At 35.3% G+C, this 19,010-nt stretch overlaps 1 protein-coding gene across 1 annotated transcript in view; it reads right to left on the reverse strand.

Annotated features, from left to right (window-relative positions):
- Window positions 1-19,010, reverse strand: part of UNC13C (unc-13 homolog C) — a 606,187-nt gene that overhangs the window by 123,169 nt on the left and 464,008 nt on the right. The window contains exons 24-26 of the mRNA XM_047864534.1: window positions 10,392-10,488; window positions 9,599-9,742; window positions 3,197-3,274 (exon numbers count right to left, since the gene is read on the reverse strand). Coding sequence (XP_047720490.1) covers window positions 3,197-3,274; window positions 9,599-9,742; window positions 10,392-10,488 — 319 coding nt within the window. The remainder of the gene's footprint in view (window positions 1-3,196; window positions 3,275-9,598; window positions 9,743-10,391; window positions 10,489-19,010) is intronic.

Consider the following 19,010-nt stretch of genomic DNA (forward strand, 5'->3'; position numbering starts at 1 on the left):
AATGATTCTGATCCCCAGATGTGACTGAGAGCCACTTGATCTAGGCTTATCCTTTCCACTACATGCATAGTCAAAATTTTTCGGGGATTCAGCATCTTGACCCTAAGGCAACAAACTGAATCTCCACTTACGGCCAGAGTCATTGGGATTTTCTTTTTTTCTTTTCTTTTCCCTTCCTTTCTTTCATTTTTTTTTTTTTTTTTTTTTTTTTTTTTTTAAATTGCAGAGGGGGAAGATTTGGCTTGAATCTGGCCTTCTTACCAGGGAGGAAATGAAGGTCAAAAAAAAAACACAAAAACAAAAACAAAAAAAACGACCATGACTCTTATTGAGAAGCAGGAAGAGTAGATGGGTAAAAGGTTGTATCACCCTGCTCCCCACGGGTCTAAGTTAACTAGGTGGTCTCTTTTATGATTATTTGATATTGGCATTCAAGCTTATCTTTTTTGGCACATATAACACTACTTTAGTAATAGTTGTATGAGCACAAACCAACCTCCAAGCCTTTTTATATGACCATTTCCAATGGAAAAGAACAACTAAGAAACAAAATGGACTGTGTGCTCACTTAGCATGGATTGCTATTGGCGTCAGGTAAGGCTACATTAAAAAAAAAAGATTCAGTTATTCAGAGAGAGATAAAAATAAATATGAGACTCTCCTCTTTCATTAAGCTTTCTCTGACTTTGAAATGTCCAATTATCAATTTTATTGAATCAATTTACCAAATCACTACTGAGACCTGAATCTAACTTACAGCTAATCTGGAAACAGCTTTTATTTTAAGCACCTCCATGGTCACTGAAAACAAAACAAAACAGCTAACATGTACAGGAAAGGGAACATTAACCCAATTCAGAGGTATCATTTGTTGATGAATTTAGTTAGATAAAAGAACCTATGTTCAAGTTGTAATCTTTTTATTTGTATATAATTTGGCTTTTCCCCTAAAAATATCATAATGCATTTCATCTAGAACAAAGTTAGGAACCTTAACTACAGTGAATATGAAAGCTAGTTATGTTGGGACTATGGCCATTTCTACATCACTTAAAGGGTGATTCTGAGCTGAAAAAGATTTTCAAAAATATTCAAAATAAAGTAATTCTGATTTATATATGTTGTGTTGCTGTATTTTGGAGTACAGGGACAACAGATTAAAAAACTTGTGATCCATTTTCAATTTAAAACAAAGTTCTAACTTAAAAAAATTTAGAAAAAATTATTCTGTCATTTTAACTATCTAACATTCTAACATTTTAACTATCATCTTTAATTCTGACCCCTGGGAAAGCATGTTATGGTTATCTCTTAAAGGATGTCTCTATTTTTTATTTTTTTTATTTTTTAGAGAGAGAGAGAGAGAGAGAAAGAGAGAGAGTGCAAGCAGGGAAGAGGGCAGAAGGAGAGAGAGAGAGAGATTGAGAGAATCTTAAGCAGTCTCCATGCTCAGTGCTGAGCCTGACACGGGGCTTGATTCCAAGACCCTGGGATCATGACCTGAACAAAAATGAAGAGTCAGACACTCAACTAAGCCACCGAGGTGCTCCTGGATGTCCCTCTTTAAAAGTTTCTAGATCAATTTGCAGAAGAAATAGGTATATGGGCATAAATATACTGAGGGGGGAAAAAAACAACTTATGATGTTCTTGATATTGAAAGAAACCTATAATAGTTCTATGCACATGCATAAATGTACAAATGAACCTCTTCAATTTATCTCAGCTGAAAGCATAACTAAGCAGGTAATTGCCGTTCTTTCACGGAAAAGCGAAAATGATGTTTGGCATTTGAATGAGAGTCTAAGACTTATTAAGATACCAGGAACTAGGAAAGAAAAGCATTGAGGAAAAAAGTTCTTGTGCTGTAATATTTGCAAGAGTATTTATTCTCTTTCTTTATAAATACTTGATTTTGAAAAGTATAAAATATACAGACAAAATACAAGTAATAATAAACATTGATATATGATTTTTTTCTCCAATGTTTTTAAAAATAAAATATACTATAGAATGTTACCTCATAATACAGTGAAAGTCTGCAGGAGTCCTTAAGGCTAATTTTCTTTTCTGAATGACAAGAATTATCCTTGGTAATTCATAGCTACCTTTCAAAATGTTCAACTGGCTATCCTAATATAATCAGAATTTTTTTCTGAAATTACCTGGCACTGTTTTTGATTTTCATCATAATATATTTCAAATGCATTATAAATTTAATTATAAATATATGCCTTGAGTAAATCAATATCTTGCCTATTAGAGTATTTATAATCAATGGCAGTTAGAAATCACTGCTGGATATGTGGGAATTTTCATAAAATTTCTAGGCAGCATAAAAATTTAAGAGCAAGAAGTATCTTCTGGGACCCTCAAGAACCATTAAGACTGACATATTAATGAGCTGTCAGCCAGAGATCAATGAGGTTTCAGTGGGAATTCTATTTTAGGTTTGCCTGATAGTGGGAACTAATTTTTTAAGGGGGGGGGGGGGGACTGGTTTTCCTCTTTAAAAATCTAGTACTAACTTTTGTAATATATTTTTTCAGTGTTCAAAAAAATTCCTATAATGTTGCCAATATATTTCTCCTAATATTACATATGATGAATAGGAAAGATTTCACCTTCCACAATAGAATAAACACAGATTATCCTCTAAATCACTTTAGTTTATCTTACTTCCCTTTGTGCTTTTTATTAAGGTGCATTGCTGGTTTGAATTTATAAAGATTTTCTCAATCATCCAAAAAATAAAAGGCTAAGTTAATAACTTGGAGTAGACATCAGAATCATTTCTTACTTTAACTATCTTTGTCAATTTATTTGAAAACCAAAAGATAAATTATACTCACTTTGGTACTGGAGGCCAAACTACTCTGTTTGTGTCGATCTAAACAACTTTCTAATTCCTAGTTTAATGTCTTATGATTATGTGGGTTTTTAATTGTTTATGTGAATCTTGTTCCTCAGGATCATGGAAACCCACAAGTTGGCTGACCTTGAGATGCTCTTAACCTTTCTCTGATTCTGTAATGTAACCAGTTCAGGACTCCTAGAGAAGTTTTCAAACTGTTTCTAGAGATCCCTTATTCCCTATTATCCTTGAAAAAGAAAGAAAACAGGAATTTCTCCTGCTTACTTATTAGTTTAAAAAAGTACATCTCAACGGGATAACATGAAGGCAGGGTTTTACTTACCACATTTTCCTTATCGCAGTATGAACTGAAATCAGTCGATACAATCGCAGCATACTGAAGCAGTACTTTATTGATAGTCTGGGGAAAGAATTGTAAAATGTATTCAGTTATGCACACACTACCCAGTTTACTGCTAATCAGGCCAACTTTTCTTTTTCAGCTACAAGGGGGCCATAAGCAGTGATTAAATCTATGCCCTTGCCAAAAGAAGCATCTCAAACTTTTACGTTTAGATGAGAATTTGTGGTATTTCTGAGTACCTGTGAAAGATAATCCACATGAATTAATTCAATTGTAATATAATCTCTCTAGCATAAAATTCTTTTTTCTTGAAGATTTTATTTTTAAGTAATCTCTATACCCATTGTGGGGCTCAAACTCATGACCTGAGACCAAGAATCACATGCTCCACTGACTGAGCCAGCCAGGTGCCCCATAAAATTCTTTATTTGTAACTTAACTAAATACTCCAAAGATATACGATTTTGTGACAACCTCCTCTATGATTGGACGCTTATTACTTAATGACAATAACACTCCTCCCCTCAGGCCCCAAACAACCTGCCTTATGCTTTGACTCCTTCCTCATGGTTTCTAGTTCCTACACCCCTCTCACTCTTATCACACATACATATACCATGCCCAAAGTCTCTGTGCTGGTCATTTTCTCAACTTTCTACCATGTTTCTAAATACCTTCTACAATTATAAGTGGGATCAGAGCATTCCTGTGCAAGTCACTTAGCAATGGATATTTTCAGTAATTTTCTATAAGGAGCCTTACTAATATCAAAGACCACCTATGGAAACCTAAAACTTCAGCTTTTGTTGTATCACACTATTTCAATACATTTAACTTAATTTACTAAATTATTTATTGACAAATTATTTTCTAAAAAATGTCCCATTTTTGCCTTCTTTCTGTCCTCTTCATCCTAATTCCACATTTTCCTTCTCCATTTAATAAATGTTTCTCAGCTTAAGGATGCCCTCTGCTTCCACTAATTATGCAAAAATAAGGAAAAACAAACACATTTTGTTAAATTTTATTTCAGTTACTCAAAGATATATTGATGCATTTGTATCCTACTTTTACTCACATAGCTTGAATTATCCTAAGCCAAATGTGGACATGATTTTCTTAGGAGAGAATGCAATAATAATTATAGATATATACTATCTCTTCTTATAGAAAAGGACAGCTTTTCTTTTTTGTGCAATATATTAATCTGAATTTTCTTTGCATGGCTCAAAATAACTCAGGAAACACCCTAAACGTCTCTCCTTCAACTCAACTCCTTAATCTATAAACCTGAATTCAAATGGAACTATGAACTTGTTTTACAGATGTTTAAGACCATAGTGAAAACCTGAAATTAGGGGAAACATGCAGAAAGAAAATTGATATTTTGTGGAAGTACAAAGCATGTTGATAATAAGCGTCAATTTAAATAGACAGTTGGTCTTGGAAAATATAAAATCTTACGAAGTGGGAGACCAATAGATCTAGGAAAACAGATGGCTGATCAGACTGAAGCATCTTCCAAATGCAGCTGTTCAAATTTTACTCTATATATAATGCTGAAAATGACTTTGGGACTTACCTAAAAAGTACTAATTCTCTTGTACATACGAACACTGCTTTCAATTTGCAGGTTCTAATGATTGTACAAGCGCTAAGAATCATTTCACTGTGATATAAAAACAAAGCAAAGTCTGAATTGAGGATCTTGTTGCAACTCAGAGACTATAACTTGCTCCAGATAAAGTTTGGAGAGGGGAATCCAGATATTCAATTCAGATTATTCTCAAGGTATCCCCCATGGTCTGACATTTGACTCTTCTCTATAGGAAAGCCCTAGTCTGTTGAATTCCCACTTGGGGACGACAACTGATCCTAGGATCATATATCTACTAACCTACAGATGCCAATGGTTAGGAAATGACAAGGAGTTGTGGGTAAGGCCAAGAGCTCAGCCATGTAGTATATGGTGTAGGGCCTTGTGCCCATAGGAGTTATAGATACACTGGCTATAACAATATTTACTTCTTTACTAATGTACAAAGTATACCTGAAGGACAGGCTTCATGTACATTTTAGAGGCAACTTAAATTTCATTCTAATTCATTCAACAAAATAAAACCTTATCAGGTATTAATTGTTTAATACTAGTAAGCAGTTACATGAGACATACCTTCCTAAGACACATCTCCAGCTGTATCACAAGCTTTGCCTAGGAGCTTGCTGGAAGTGCCAGTTCTCTGGTGCTACTCCAGGTCTACTGAATCAGCAATTCTGGTGTTTGTTAATAAGCCTCCAAGGTGATTCTGCTGCAAGCTAAAGTTTGAAAACCACAGTCCTAACTAACATGGAGTAGGGTGTAGGTGAACTCTTCAGAGAGAACCTGTTGATGGAAGGTGTACCTAGCAAAGCCTGGAAGACAGAACTTCCTTCTGACTGTGTGAATTTAGTTCAGGATTTTATCTTTATGGGACTCTTGCAGCTTCAGAAATGGGGACAGCAGAGAGAGAGAGAGAGAGAGGCAAGAGTCTAACAGAAGCTGTTTCCATTCTGTTCTATAATAAAATACAGTTTATATGAAGACAGAGTCACGAGGTGTAGATGATTCTCTTATGGATGCAGTAAAGGAATTGCCATTCAAAGAGCTCCAGATGAAATAAAATGAAATTTTAATAGGATTGTGGCAATGAAGCTAGGGATTCTCTACATTTAAAGGATCAGACAGGATTATCCAAATATCTCCCATCTGCAATCTGCTCTCATTTGACATGCAGCTACTGGTATTACTAAGTGAGATAGTGATCAATTACCCAAAGTCATTATGATCTCCTGAGCTAATGGCATGCTCTTGAAATGGGCTAAATATCCTGTCAACACCACCAGTAGGTCCATCTAGGGTATTACTCTTGCAATCAGTAAGATAAGAGCCCTGGTTCAAAATCCATCTTTTCAGCCCCACTTTAGTTATGGAACATTCAGGATTAGAACAATGCATGGAGGATAAGAAGTATGCTATCTAGTAAGTGACATCAGAAATGTCACTTCAGTGATTTACAGCACTGTATTTTAATGCATGCAGTGTAAGATAGAATCCAGAGAGTTGCCTAGGTTTGGCTCAAAGGTTGAAAATAAATGGTGAGTTGCTGCTTTCCAACTTATCAATTGATTTGTGATGATACCAGATTGTGGAGGTAGTATTGGTCAGTGGTTACAAGCACTTTATCCATACCATTTCTAGGTGGGTGCCTTGTTTGAGTTACTGAAACTTTCTAAGCTTGTTTCATCACTGGAATGATTAGGAAAAATAATAGTATCTGTGTCATGGGGTTGTAGTGAAGAATAAGCAAGACAAAATATGTAAAGTGATACGTACATAGTGATGGTCAATTAATTATCATCAGTAAGTTTGAAAATTAGGATTACATTCCCCAAGAACAAGGAATACATGTGTCTCATTCACCATAGTGTCCCCAGTCCCTGGAAACTCAATAAAAACAAAAACAAAAACCAGCCAGAATCATAGCCAAAAGTCAACATTCGTTGGTTTTTAATAATGAAGATATCATTGCTTCATATCTCTCTTTTTAATTAAACTGCTCATATTTACCAAGAGCAGCAATATAGCCATAGAAATGTTCACTGCCCACATGCACTCTTTGCCTGTCATCAGAGCTATGAAATGTGAAGCATCTCTTTGGTATATTCAGTTTTACATATGCTTTCATAAGAACAAATCATTCCTTTAAATCCCACTTTAGAAGGCTCAATCTTCCCAAATGTTTGCTGTTATCATTTTTGATGTCTTTTCTCTGGGAGGTTTAAATCAATATAAGTTCCAGGAAGAGAATATGATTTCAATATTCTGACACAAGGATCCTAATTCTAAGAAGGATAGGGTTTTTAAGACCAATGGTCACATGTAATGAAAGAACACCAATTCTAATAGTCTGACATGGCTGTGAAATACCTAATTATATTAACCATAAAGTCCCAGTTTTCATTTTTATGATTTTTAAAAATCATTCCAACAAAATAGAATTTATTTTTCAATGAAATTACCCATTTCTACTTTCCCAGAAAAGGTTTATTTTCTCACATTATTTCCTCATGATAATAATTGGGTAGTATTTAATTTACATGGATTGAACAAATTTTAGTTATGTAAAATTTTTTTTTATTGTGCCAAAAAAACCTCACATTTCCTCAGTGACACATGGAGCCTAATTCTTTTCTCCTCACTTCAGAGAATGTGTTTTCCTGTGTGTGATTCTAACATAACTCTCTTTGTAATCTCCCACTTCTTTATACTTTCCTCCAGCCCACTTGCTTATACCTTGGGCAGTCTAAACACGGCTGGGTGCAGCTTCACAGCTGCAGAAAGGTCAAAACTACCAAGGAGCGGAGGGTGGTCTGAGGCCCAAGGCCTTGACCCCTAGTGGAGCTTTCATTCTGCTCTCGATACTTACATGCTTCTGGCTTACATAACCTGCTACATGACCACTCTGAGGGTGAATCCTAGTTACCTTTCTCATAGAGTGCACAATTACAATAGCATGTTACCAAATATATTAGCTCTGAGATTATTAAACTCTCAAATGACCCTTCTTCCACAAGTCCCACAGATTTCCAAGAATAGCATGTGACACACTTTTTTCTACAGTATCCCTAATGACCCCCTTTCATTCTTCTCTTGGCAGGCACCCAAAATGCAGCTGTTCATCGAGAAAGGACTTTCTTAGAGAATTTTTTTAGAGTAATTCTCCCGCAGAGCTTACTGCAGATTTTACCACGCTGGGAGGTTGAAATCAGCTGCTACCAACAGTTTCCTCTAGAGATGACCAAGAGAAATGATTTTTAGCTATTATCATTAAAAGCAGGAGATTACTTTAGCCTACTTAATTAACAGATGAAGACTAGAGTTCAAAATACTTGGTGGGACACAAATAATGTAATACAGTTTAGGCTGACATTTTATCTACCTAAAAGTCTTCATTGGCATCTCATTTTCTTTCCTTCCTTCCTTCCATCCTTTCTTCTTCTCTTTCTCGTTCCTTCCTTCCTTTCTTTCTTGCATCTATCTATCTATCTACCTACCTACCTACCTACCTACCTACCTACCTACCTACCTACCTATATATCTCACAGCTCCTACTTTCTACTAAAAGAAGTTTGGCCACTTTGCCTGTTCTTCAAGACTTCTTACAATGAGGACCTAAGCTTCCAATTCTAGTTCCATCAGCTCTCTATGAGTCCTATGTTCTCTCTTCTTTGGGATCTCTCAGGCTAGAATCCCAATCACAGAATGACAGAGGGTGACAAAGACTCTTTCCTTGACCAAACTCCAGCCAGCTTCCTCTGAGCCCTCTTCTCAACCAGCCCTCAACCTTGGCATCAAGACTTGAACAGAACAGTAACTGTTTCTAGCAGTTCAAAGGCACCTCTTTGGGATGATCCGAGGGCCCCTTGAAGTGCCTACCTGAGAAAACTAGCTAGTGTCTTTATAAGAAAAGCAAATTTGGGTACACAAATAAACACCAGGGGTGCATGTGCACAGAAGAAGGATCACATGAGGACCCATTAAGAAGGCTGACATCCCTGAGCCAAGGAGAGAAGCTTCAGAAGAAACTAAATCTGCTGATACCTTGATCTCAGTCAGACCTCTAGCCTCCAGAACTATAAAAAAATAATGTTTCTCTTTTTAAGCCATGATTCTGTGGTATTTAATTATGGCAGCCCTTATAAATTAATACATCTTAAATATTATATAATTTAACTGAGTTTTGGCATTCCTTTATTTTTTAACATGTCAAAGCTGTATATTTTATATATATGTAGAGAAAGAAATCTTAAGAGTATTTAATCTGATCGAAATCAATCTGTTAACTAAGAAAACTACATTTCATAAAAATGGAATGAATGGCTCAGACTCATACCACGGTTATTGGCTGATTTGAAATGAGAACTCTGTTTTCATGACTCCAAGTCTTATAGACTTTTCATTGTAGTATAGGGCCCGTTAAAAATACTTGCAATTTAAATATGAAATGCCAAGGCTCATTTTCAGCTAAGAAGCACCATATCTGGAATGATTTTGCCATCCATAGTAGTTCCCTCAATGGTATGAACAACTGAATCACTAATGTGAATAACAGATTTTTAAAGATGATAAATTTATATTTAATAAACAAAAAGGGCAGAAAGGAAGTCAGATGACAAGACTGGAAACAGAACCTATTGGTACTAGAATTAGAAATTCAGTTGGGGTAGTGGTGTCAATGAAGAGTAATACTACAAACAACAATAGCATTTGTCAAATTCTATGTGAGAAAATAATAAATGCCACCATCTCAGAAAAGAAAGGATGCACTCCATTTAACCCACCTTTGCAAATCTTCTCATTAAGTGAGATAATGCTTCAGGATTAGGGCACTCCAGTTTCTTAATAATCTCAAAGCTCTGGTTAAGCTGAGCAAAGACATCAACCACGGAACAAGAGAAGAGGGCATGATCAGACGTCTGCTGGAACTGAAGGGAGAGAAGGCGATACCATTCCAATAAGCACATTAGAGGGACTGTGGAAAGAGTCAAATCACGTAAATAAGTGAATCTCCTATACCATGTACCTTCATCTTATATGCCTTCATTTCCCATTTAATAAAATGCTTACCCATTTCAAAATCATTCATCTCCTTTCCTGGAAAAGTATTAGAACTAATATTAGAGACAGGCTCCTATTAATTGGTTTTTCCATTTCTACATTGAGGGACTAGTTCTCTCATTCCCCATAGACACAAAGATGGGTTAGCAAGCCTATTGTGGCTCAAGACTTTTAAGTTGTTCCGGAGGGATTTGGAGGGTATCTCCTCCTAATCTTGAAATCCTGGAAAGCTTTCCGGACCAGGAAGTTTTGTTTAAGCTTGGTGAACTTGTAGACCCAGATCAATTCAAGAGGTAAAGGAATCCTGGAAGCAAAAGGGTAATTTTTTTTTTAATTTAAACAATTCCCTAGAGTTTCTAGCAGCCCTTAAAAGTTGTGTTTTACATTTATTTTGGTCATTAGAGGATTAAAATAAAATTAATTAATAACAATGAGCCTAACAATCCCCATTATGTTACATGTGAATAGTGTGAAAGAGTATTGACAAAAAGTAATCTTAAACTAATTTAAACTTACTCCATCTTTTTTGTCTCTTCCTAGTGCTCCATGAAGAAACTCCATTGATACATCTTCATTTTCATCTAGCCACTGCATGACAAAAGGCTCAAACCACCTAAAAAAAAAAATGTTACATACCAAAAAAGATGTCATTTGCACATAATTAACAGTGAATACTGCTCTTTCCTTACATGAGAGTAATTCAGGACCTAAAATCTCTTTTCATTCCCTTTTTTGTAGTTCTGTTTCCTGGAGACCTTTAGCTTTACGTCATCAAACACATACATCCCTGTTTATTTACTTTCATTGTTTATCTCTTTCTTAGCTCTTCCCATGGTTTTTAAAATAAGCTTAGTTCCCAATCCCCACCCTACAATTCCCTTTATAATTCAAAATTTTATAAAATGTCAATCATGTGTGCTGTGTCCCCTATTATGCCATTCTCTCACTTTTTAGTACTTTACTGTTGGGCTTCCGCCCATACTGACTATTTATTTTCCTTTTTTTTTTAAACGTTTATTTATTTTTGAGACAGAGCATGAACGGGAGAGGGTCAGAGGGAGAGAGGGAGACACAGAATGGGAAACAGGCTCCAGGCTCTGAGCTGTCAGCACAGAGCCCGACGCGGGGCTCGAACTCACGAACTGTGAGATCATGACCTGAGCCGAAGTTGGACGCTCAACCGACTGAGCCACCCAGGCGCCCCTATTTATTTTCCTTTAACTCAGCCTAGGTGCTCACCTCTGACTTGTGATCCGTAATCCATCCGCAGTTGGGTTTTGTGAATGGTCAGAGTTTCAAAGTTCTTTTTCCCATGTGGAGGTGCAAGTGCAAAGCATCTTTTATTTTAGAAGAGAATCCTTCTCCCTGCTGCCTTTAATTGGCATCATTGGTGCATATCAGGTAATGGCGTATGTGGGTTTGTCTCTAGACTACTTTGTCCTATTGGTCCATTTGTCATACACTAACACCACTTCATTTAATAGCTGTATCTTTTGATTAAGTCTTCATAACTAATAGTGCAGCTCTCAAGGTTTGTTTTTTTTTTTTCTTCCTTCGTCTTCAAGATTATCTTGGCTATTCCTAGTCCTTTGTATTTCTGTACTCATTTTTTGATTGAATTTGTCAATTTGCACAAAAATATCTGCTGAAATTTTTAGTGGGATTGCATTAAGTCAATAAGTCTATAAGTCAATGGGGGGAGAATTACTATCTGTACAGTAATACACCTTTTAGGAACATTGTGTATATTATTTAAGCTCATCTTAAATGTCTCTTAGTAACATGTCTCTAAGTAACACATTCTAGAAGTAGAAGGCTTGCACATCTTTCATCACCATTTGTTTCTCATGATTTTAATGCTATTTAAATGGTAAGGTTTATATGTAATTTTTTAATTGCCTGTGGGTATTATGTAGAAACTTAATTAACTTTTACATAGACTTATTCTCTTTTTAATTCTATTAGTTATCCTGTAGTTTCTTTTGGGTTTTCTAGATGCACAATTATGTCATACACAGATATTGACAGCATTAATATATGCTTTTGCAATCATTCTATTTTTTCTATTTCTTTCTTGTCTTATTGTATTATATAGCACTTTTAGTACAATGGTAAATAAAGGTGATGTTATCAGCTCTCAGTGTCATTTTTTTTTTATCTCAGGGGGAAACTTGCAAAATATTGTCAATAAGCATAATGTCTGGAGAGGAAGGGGATCAAGATGACAGAGTAGGAAGATCCTGAGCTTTTGTCCTCTCACAGGCACACCAAAATCTGTAATTATGTATACAACTATCTCAGAGAATGAAGTGAAGAATAACAGAACAGATATTATCTCTTAGCCACAAGGAGACAGCTAAGACAGGTGGAGAGGTGGTCTAGTCAGGACTGATGCCTGTCAGTGTAATGACCCACAAGAGAGAGGGATACTGTAACTGTCCCTCCCTGAGGAATAAGGAGTCTGAGACCCACATTAGGCTCCATAGCCCAGACAACCTCACCAGGAAAATGAGCACCCACAATATGTCTTTGGAAACCAGCAGGGCTTATATCCAGAAAAGCCAGAGAGCAACAGAAAATGGAAACTCTACTCTTAAAGGACATGCACTCAATCTCACTTACTTTGAGTCCCAGCACAGAGGCAGCACTTTGAAAAGCACCTGGGCTACCTGTGAAGGAGTTTCATTGACTAATTTTACAGCATGTGACAAAAGAGTGAGGATCTGTTGGAATATTCTCTGGGAAGAGAAGCCTGGCGGACACCATTTCCTTTTCACTTCTCTTCTATTTAGTTGACCTAGCCCTGGTGGGCACCTTTTCTGACACTCTCCATCTACTGCACCCAGTGCCCCACCCTGCAGAATCCCTGCCTAATCCCCTGCCCTGGCCTGGCTCTCCTCCCAAGTGGTTTCCCACACTGCCACATATGGCAGGAGACTTCAACCAGTTGTGGGGCCCCTTCCAAGCAACCCCCTGCCCCACTACACATGGTGGCCAGCACCGGGGTTCCCTCAAGCAATGCTGCCTAGGTTTGGGCTCATGCCCGTGCAATGGAGCACCTGTGACAGTAGTAGCCAGACCTCATAGCCAGTCAGACCTCACAGTCAGCCACACCACAGGAGACCAGATATGGAAGCAACCTAAGTGTCCATGGATAAATGAACAGATAAAGATGTGGTACAGATATATAATGGAATATAATCAGCCATAATAAAAAAAATGAAATCTTGCCACTTGTAACAACACCCCCAGAGGGTGTAATACTAAGTGAAATAAGTTAGATGAAAAAACACAGACGCCATATGATTTCACTTATGTGTGAAATGTAAAAACACCAAACCAACATGCAAAAGAGAAATCAATTCACTGATACAGAGAACAATCTTGCAGTTGCCAGAAGTGAGGAAAGGGGAGGGATGTGTGAAATAGAGGAAGGGGATTGAGAGGTACAAACTTTCAGTTATAAACTAAGTAACACATGGAAATACAATATACTGTATAGGAAACATAATAATATTGTAACAATTTTGCATGGTGACAGATAGTAGCTAGATATATGGTGATCAATTTGTAATGTATATAATGTTGAACAAGTATGTTGTACTCCTGTTTGTCGACTACATTTCAATTGAAAAATAGGCACAATGTTTGTATAGTTGTTTCTCTTTTGAAAGAGTGTGCCTTTATTATATCAAGATAGTTCCCTTCTATTTTTAACTTCTAGGAGAATTTTATAATAAACCGGTCTTGTATTTTATTAAATTATTATTTTGTATCCAGTGTAAGGACTGTAGGGATTTTCTCTTTCATTCCTTAAATGTGGTGAATTGCATTCATTACTTTTAAAATGTGAAACCAATCTTGTATTACAGGAATAAATACTTCTTGGTCATGCTATATTAGTCTTTTTATAAACTACTGCATTCTATTGGCTATGCTATTTATTTATTTATTTATTTATTTATTTATTTATTTTTTAAATGTATGCTCAGAGAGAAATTGTTCTTTAATTATATGTCATATTTTCAATAAGTTTTAGTAGGTAAAAATATGCTGAACTCAACAAATTATTTGAGAAGTTTTCCTGCCTTTTCTGGAAGAGTTTGTGTAAGAGTGGTGACATTCTTCTTTAAATAGTTGGAAGAATTCCATTTGGAGCCTTCTGCACCTGGAGTTTTTGTTGTGTGATTTTAAACTATGGATTCAAATTTTAAAACTTATGGGCCTATTTAATTTTTTTTTACATTAGCCTGTAAGTTATATAAAGGAATTGGAGATTTTGTCTAACTTCTAAATGTGCTGGCATAAATAATGTCTTTTTATGTTTTACACTACCTTTAGTAATGTCCTTTTCAGATAACAATTTGCGACATCAGTTTTTCCTTTTCATTTCCCATTGGTCTTGCTAAGTCTTCTTTTATCTTTATCATATTTTTAAAACATCAAATTTGGCTTTGCAATTTCTTCCATTTTAAAATTTATTTTTGTTTCAGGTCATGTTGATCATTTTCTTCCTTCAACTTTCTTTTGACATAATTTGGTTTTTAAACTATTCTTCTGACAGTTACACTATTGATTTTATACCTTTCTCCCTCTCACTACAGAATCATAGAATTCTATAGAATTTCTGTCTATGGAATTATAGAATATCATTCTATTTCCTGTTTTAGCTGCAATCCACAAGTTTCAATATGTCATATTTTATTATCAAATTTCAAAATATTTTGTAATTCACACTGTGATTTCTTTTTTAACTCATGAATTAGAGTTTTCTGCTTAATTTCCCTATCTGGTCATTTTCTAGTTATCTTAGAGTTGATTTCTGGCTTAATTCCACAGTGGTACTAGAATATACAGTATATATTTCAATCTTTGAAAATCCATTAGACCTCCTTTATGGTCGAACAAATAGTCTATTTTGGTAAATGCACTAAGTGCATATGATAACAATGTGTGTTTTGTCATCATTTGTGATAAATTGTAGATAGGTGTGTGTGTGTGTGTGTGTGAGTGTGTGTGTGTTTGTAAACAATTCCCACAAAAAATTATGGAACCTCTAGGTGACCAGGTACAGATATAGATACAGAAGAATAAATATATTTAAGTATGTTATTTGTGTTGTTGGAACTTCTGTATTTTTACTGACTTTTTTGTCTGAATGTTTAGTCAGTTGCTGAAAAATGTAATCTCCAAGTAGCATTGTAGATTCATTTTTTCCTTTTATTTCTGACAATTTTTGCTTTATATATTTTGTTAACATGTTATGAGATACATTTACATTTCTAACTGATATATCTTTTGTTAAATTGCTTCTTCAATCATCACGAAATATTTCTATTTCTCAAAATTATTTTATTATATTTCTTACCTTGAAGTCTCTTTTAATATTAGTATCTTGTGAAAATTTTATCTCAATTATTATTTTCATCCTTTTATTTAACCTTTCTAGATGCATAAATTATGAGCAAGACAGTTTGGTCTTACTATTTTATCTGGTAGGCCAGTATTAATCCATTAATATTTAATGATTACATTCAATTTTCTGATATATTTAGTCTTAAAAATATCATCTTGCCCCCCCCCCCCCCCCCCCCCCCGCCAAATTTCCTGCCTGGTCTTTATTCTTTGCATTTTCCTTTCTTACCTTTAGGTATGTTTTATTACCCTCCACCCTACTGTGTTATGAATACACAATATTGTACCTTATGGGGTTACCCTATAAATTATAACATATATCCATGACATATCCATGACATATTAGAGGATTTTTAATTTTTTTTAATGTTTATTTATTTTTGAGAGAGACAGAGACAGAATGAGAGTGGGTTAGGGGCAGAGAGAGAGGAAGACAGAATCTGAAGCAGGCTCCAGGCTCCGAGCTGTCAGCAAAGAGGCCGATGCAGGGCTCGAACCCATGAGCTTTGAGATCATGACCTGAGCCAAAGTCGAACTTCAACTGATTGAGCCACCCAGACGCCCCTAGAGGATTTTTAAATTGGAGTATTTTACACTTTGTGAACAATTCAAGGATCTTACAGCATATTAACTGCATGTGTTTATCCAATTGTCTTGTACTTTACTTCTATGTATATTTTCTTCTACAGATTTTTAATTTTTAAACAGTTAACATATTTTAAATTTTATTCTTTGCATACATTTTGTAGTGCATTATTTGCTACAATACTATATTTTTATCTTTAGTCATTTTCATTGTATCTGAAGTATGGCTTATATATTTTTGGTGAAGGTCTGCTGGAAATGGATTCTTTCAGCTTCTCAGTTATATAAATATACTTATGTCACTTTGTTTTGAAAGGATATATATTATTTTTGGAAGGATATTTTTGATGCTTATAGAACTCTAAGCTTGTTAGTTCTTTTCTTTCAGCACTTAAAAGGTATCATTGCAGTGTATTCTGGTTTCAGTCACTCCTACTGAACAATCATCCATGAGTATTACTGTAGCTCCTTTGAAGGTAAAGTGTCTTCCCTTCCTTGACTTCAATAAATGGAAAGTTTTTTTAAATTCTTTTTTGGTTTTAAGCAATTTTCTATGATGCAATGACAGGTAGTTTTTCTTGCATTTAAATATTCTGCTTAGGACTGATAGAAATTCTTGAGCTGTGGTTTCATGTTTTTTTTCATCCATCTTACAAAATCCATACACTGTGCCTTCTCTCTTCTCCTTTTCTGGGACTCATTTCTTTGTACATTAGACCTTTGCAATTTGTCCCATGTACTCTTTGTTCTATTCTTTCTTCTATATTTTGTATTTTTTGTCTCTCCCTCTATTTTATATGGAAAATTACTCCAAATTTATTTTCCATTTTCAATCCCCTCTTCTGCTATATATAATCTGCCTTTTAACCCATTTATTACATTCCTAATTTCATCCTTTTTCAGTTCTGCAATTTTCATTGTATTTTTTATACAAATTTATTTTCCATTTTCAATCCCCTCTTCTGCTATATATAATCTGTCTTTAAACCCTTTTATTACATTCCTAATTTCATCCTTTTTCAGTTCTGCAATTTTCATTGTAGTCTTCTGATAGAATGTTGAAATTCTCTCACATTTTGAAGGTACATCAAAGCCTATGTCTGGTAAGTATAATGTCTGCTTTTTCTTGGAGTCTAGTCACTTGGTGCTGTTGCCTGACAGTCTAATTTTTTGTTGAATATTACATATTATCTATGAAAAATTATGGAACTTTTGATTGGTCATTTTCTCCTGAGAAAATCTAAATTTGTCCTTGTATTTACAGGATCATAATGGAGACAAGGCTGAATTTTAGGCTGGGCCATTTCTAGTTCTTCAGAGCCCTGAAGGATCTCACCTGAAAGTCTGGAAAGTCTTATATCTTAGGAAGTCTTGACCTCTCATTTTTGTGTCCCTAGTATTATGAGGCTGCTGACATATCTACTCAATTTTTAACCTCTCAGTCCCTGCTTTCTACTTGCTTATTTCTGCCTCAGTCTCCACACATGGGCAGATTAAAAATCAGAAAATACCTCAGGGAGAAACTGTTTGCAGGATGTTATGTTTACTTCTCTGGGGTTCCCATCTCTCTAGGAATTGACCCTGCAAGTCCAAGCAGCCTTCATAGTACTGAACGCCAATTTTTATTTCTCCAGCCTAGGGAGATTGCTATAAACTAGGCTGCTATTCTCTGTTTGGCCACCAAGACCTGCACTGCTAATTGTCAAATGCATGGGAGCAGGGAGGATAGAGAGAAAAAACAAAACAAACACACAAACAAAAACAAAAAGAAAAAAACCTTGTAGCAAATACAGGAATCACCTCAATGCATTTCTCTTTTCTCAGGACCATAACTTCTTAAATCCTGGTTGCCTTGATTTTTCTCTGATGCTATTTAATTTTATTCAGCTTTTATAATGGTCTTCAGTATGCATGCCAGTCTGATTTTAGTTAGTGTAGTTTCGTCGAGACAGAGCCAAACAAAAGTGTCCAGCTAATAGCATCTCTTTTTTACAAGCCAATGATACTATCAGCTGCTTAGGCACATATATTTCATGTTTAACTCTTCCCTATTTCTTTTATCCTCATTTGTATTTAGTTGACAAATTATGTAAATTCTATCTTTGAAATCTCTCTCCCACACATACTCATCTTTGACATCCTTGCTACAATCACTGTCTAATGTGTATAGACTTTTAACTTATCCCAGTATCTCACTGTACCCTATAAACTTCTATGAGAAAAGTCATACTAAATGGAAATTCATTACATTACTCCCTACCTTCTAAATCTCTTCCTTGTCCCCCATTCTCTGTCTCTTCCAATGCCCACAATGCCTAAGAATGTGGGGCAAGCTTCACAGCATTTATTTATAATAATCTAGTTCAAAACTACATTTCCTGTCTACTCATTTTGTAAACATATCCTATACCCCACGAGAATGGCATTATTTCCTGTGGACCCTAGCCCATATATTCCTAATTCCATAATAATGCTCATAACTTACCTTTTAATCTAAATGCTTTTCTTGCCATAAACTGACAAAATTCTCAAAGTCTATATCAAATGCTACTCCGTACATAAAGATTATGTAGAGTCCTCCATAGGGTAATGTCTCTCTTCTGTGAGAACCCAATGCACTTTGCTTGTGCTTCTTGAATTAGTGCTTATTAAATTTTGCCTTGCTTTATCATGAATTTTATATTTATTAGTATCTCATCAAGCACAAGCATCTTCCAGGTTGCAGTCTTTATCCTATTCACTATTGTCCTATAGCACTTGACATGGTGCCTGGCATATGGAAGACCCTCGTCAATAGAATTAAATAGAATTCTGATAAATGTCAGATGCAGAGTATTACAGGTCTGTGTGCTTAGAAATGTATTTGATACAGGCATATTTATGAAAATATTACCTGTTTAATTATAACTTCTATTTTAGAAATATGCATTTCTAAGACATTTTTCAGTTTAAATTAAAGGGAAAAATCTGAATATAATGCTCAGTATACAAATACCTTCATTTTCCCAATAAAATCTGAGTTTGAGCACTTTCACAGAAAATAACCTCATTATGTAAGCCATATTTGTTTTGTATTTCTTTTCCTTTGAGTTGAATATCCAAGTGAATGCAACACAATTCAATTAAATATGTAGC

Source organism: Prionailurus viverrinus, chromosome B3 (genome assembly GCF_022837055.1).
Source record: "Prionailurus viverrinus isolate Anna chromosome B3, UM_Priviv_1.0, whole genome shotgun sequence".
Lineage (NCBI taxonomy): Eukaryota > Metazoa > Chordata > Mammalia > Carnivora > Felidae > Prionailurus > Prionailurus viverrinus.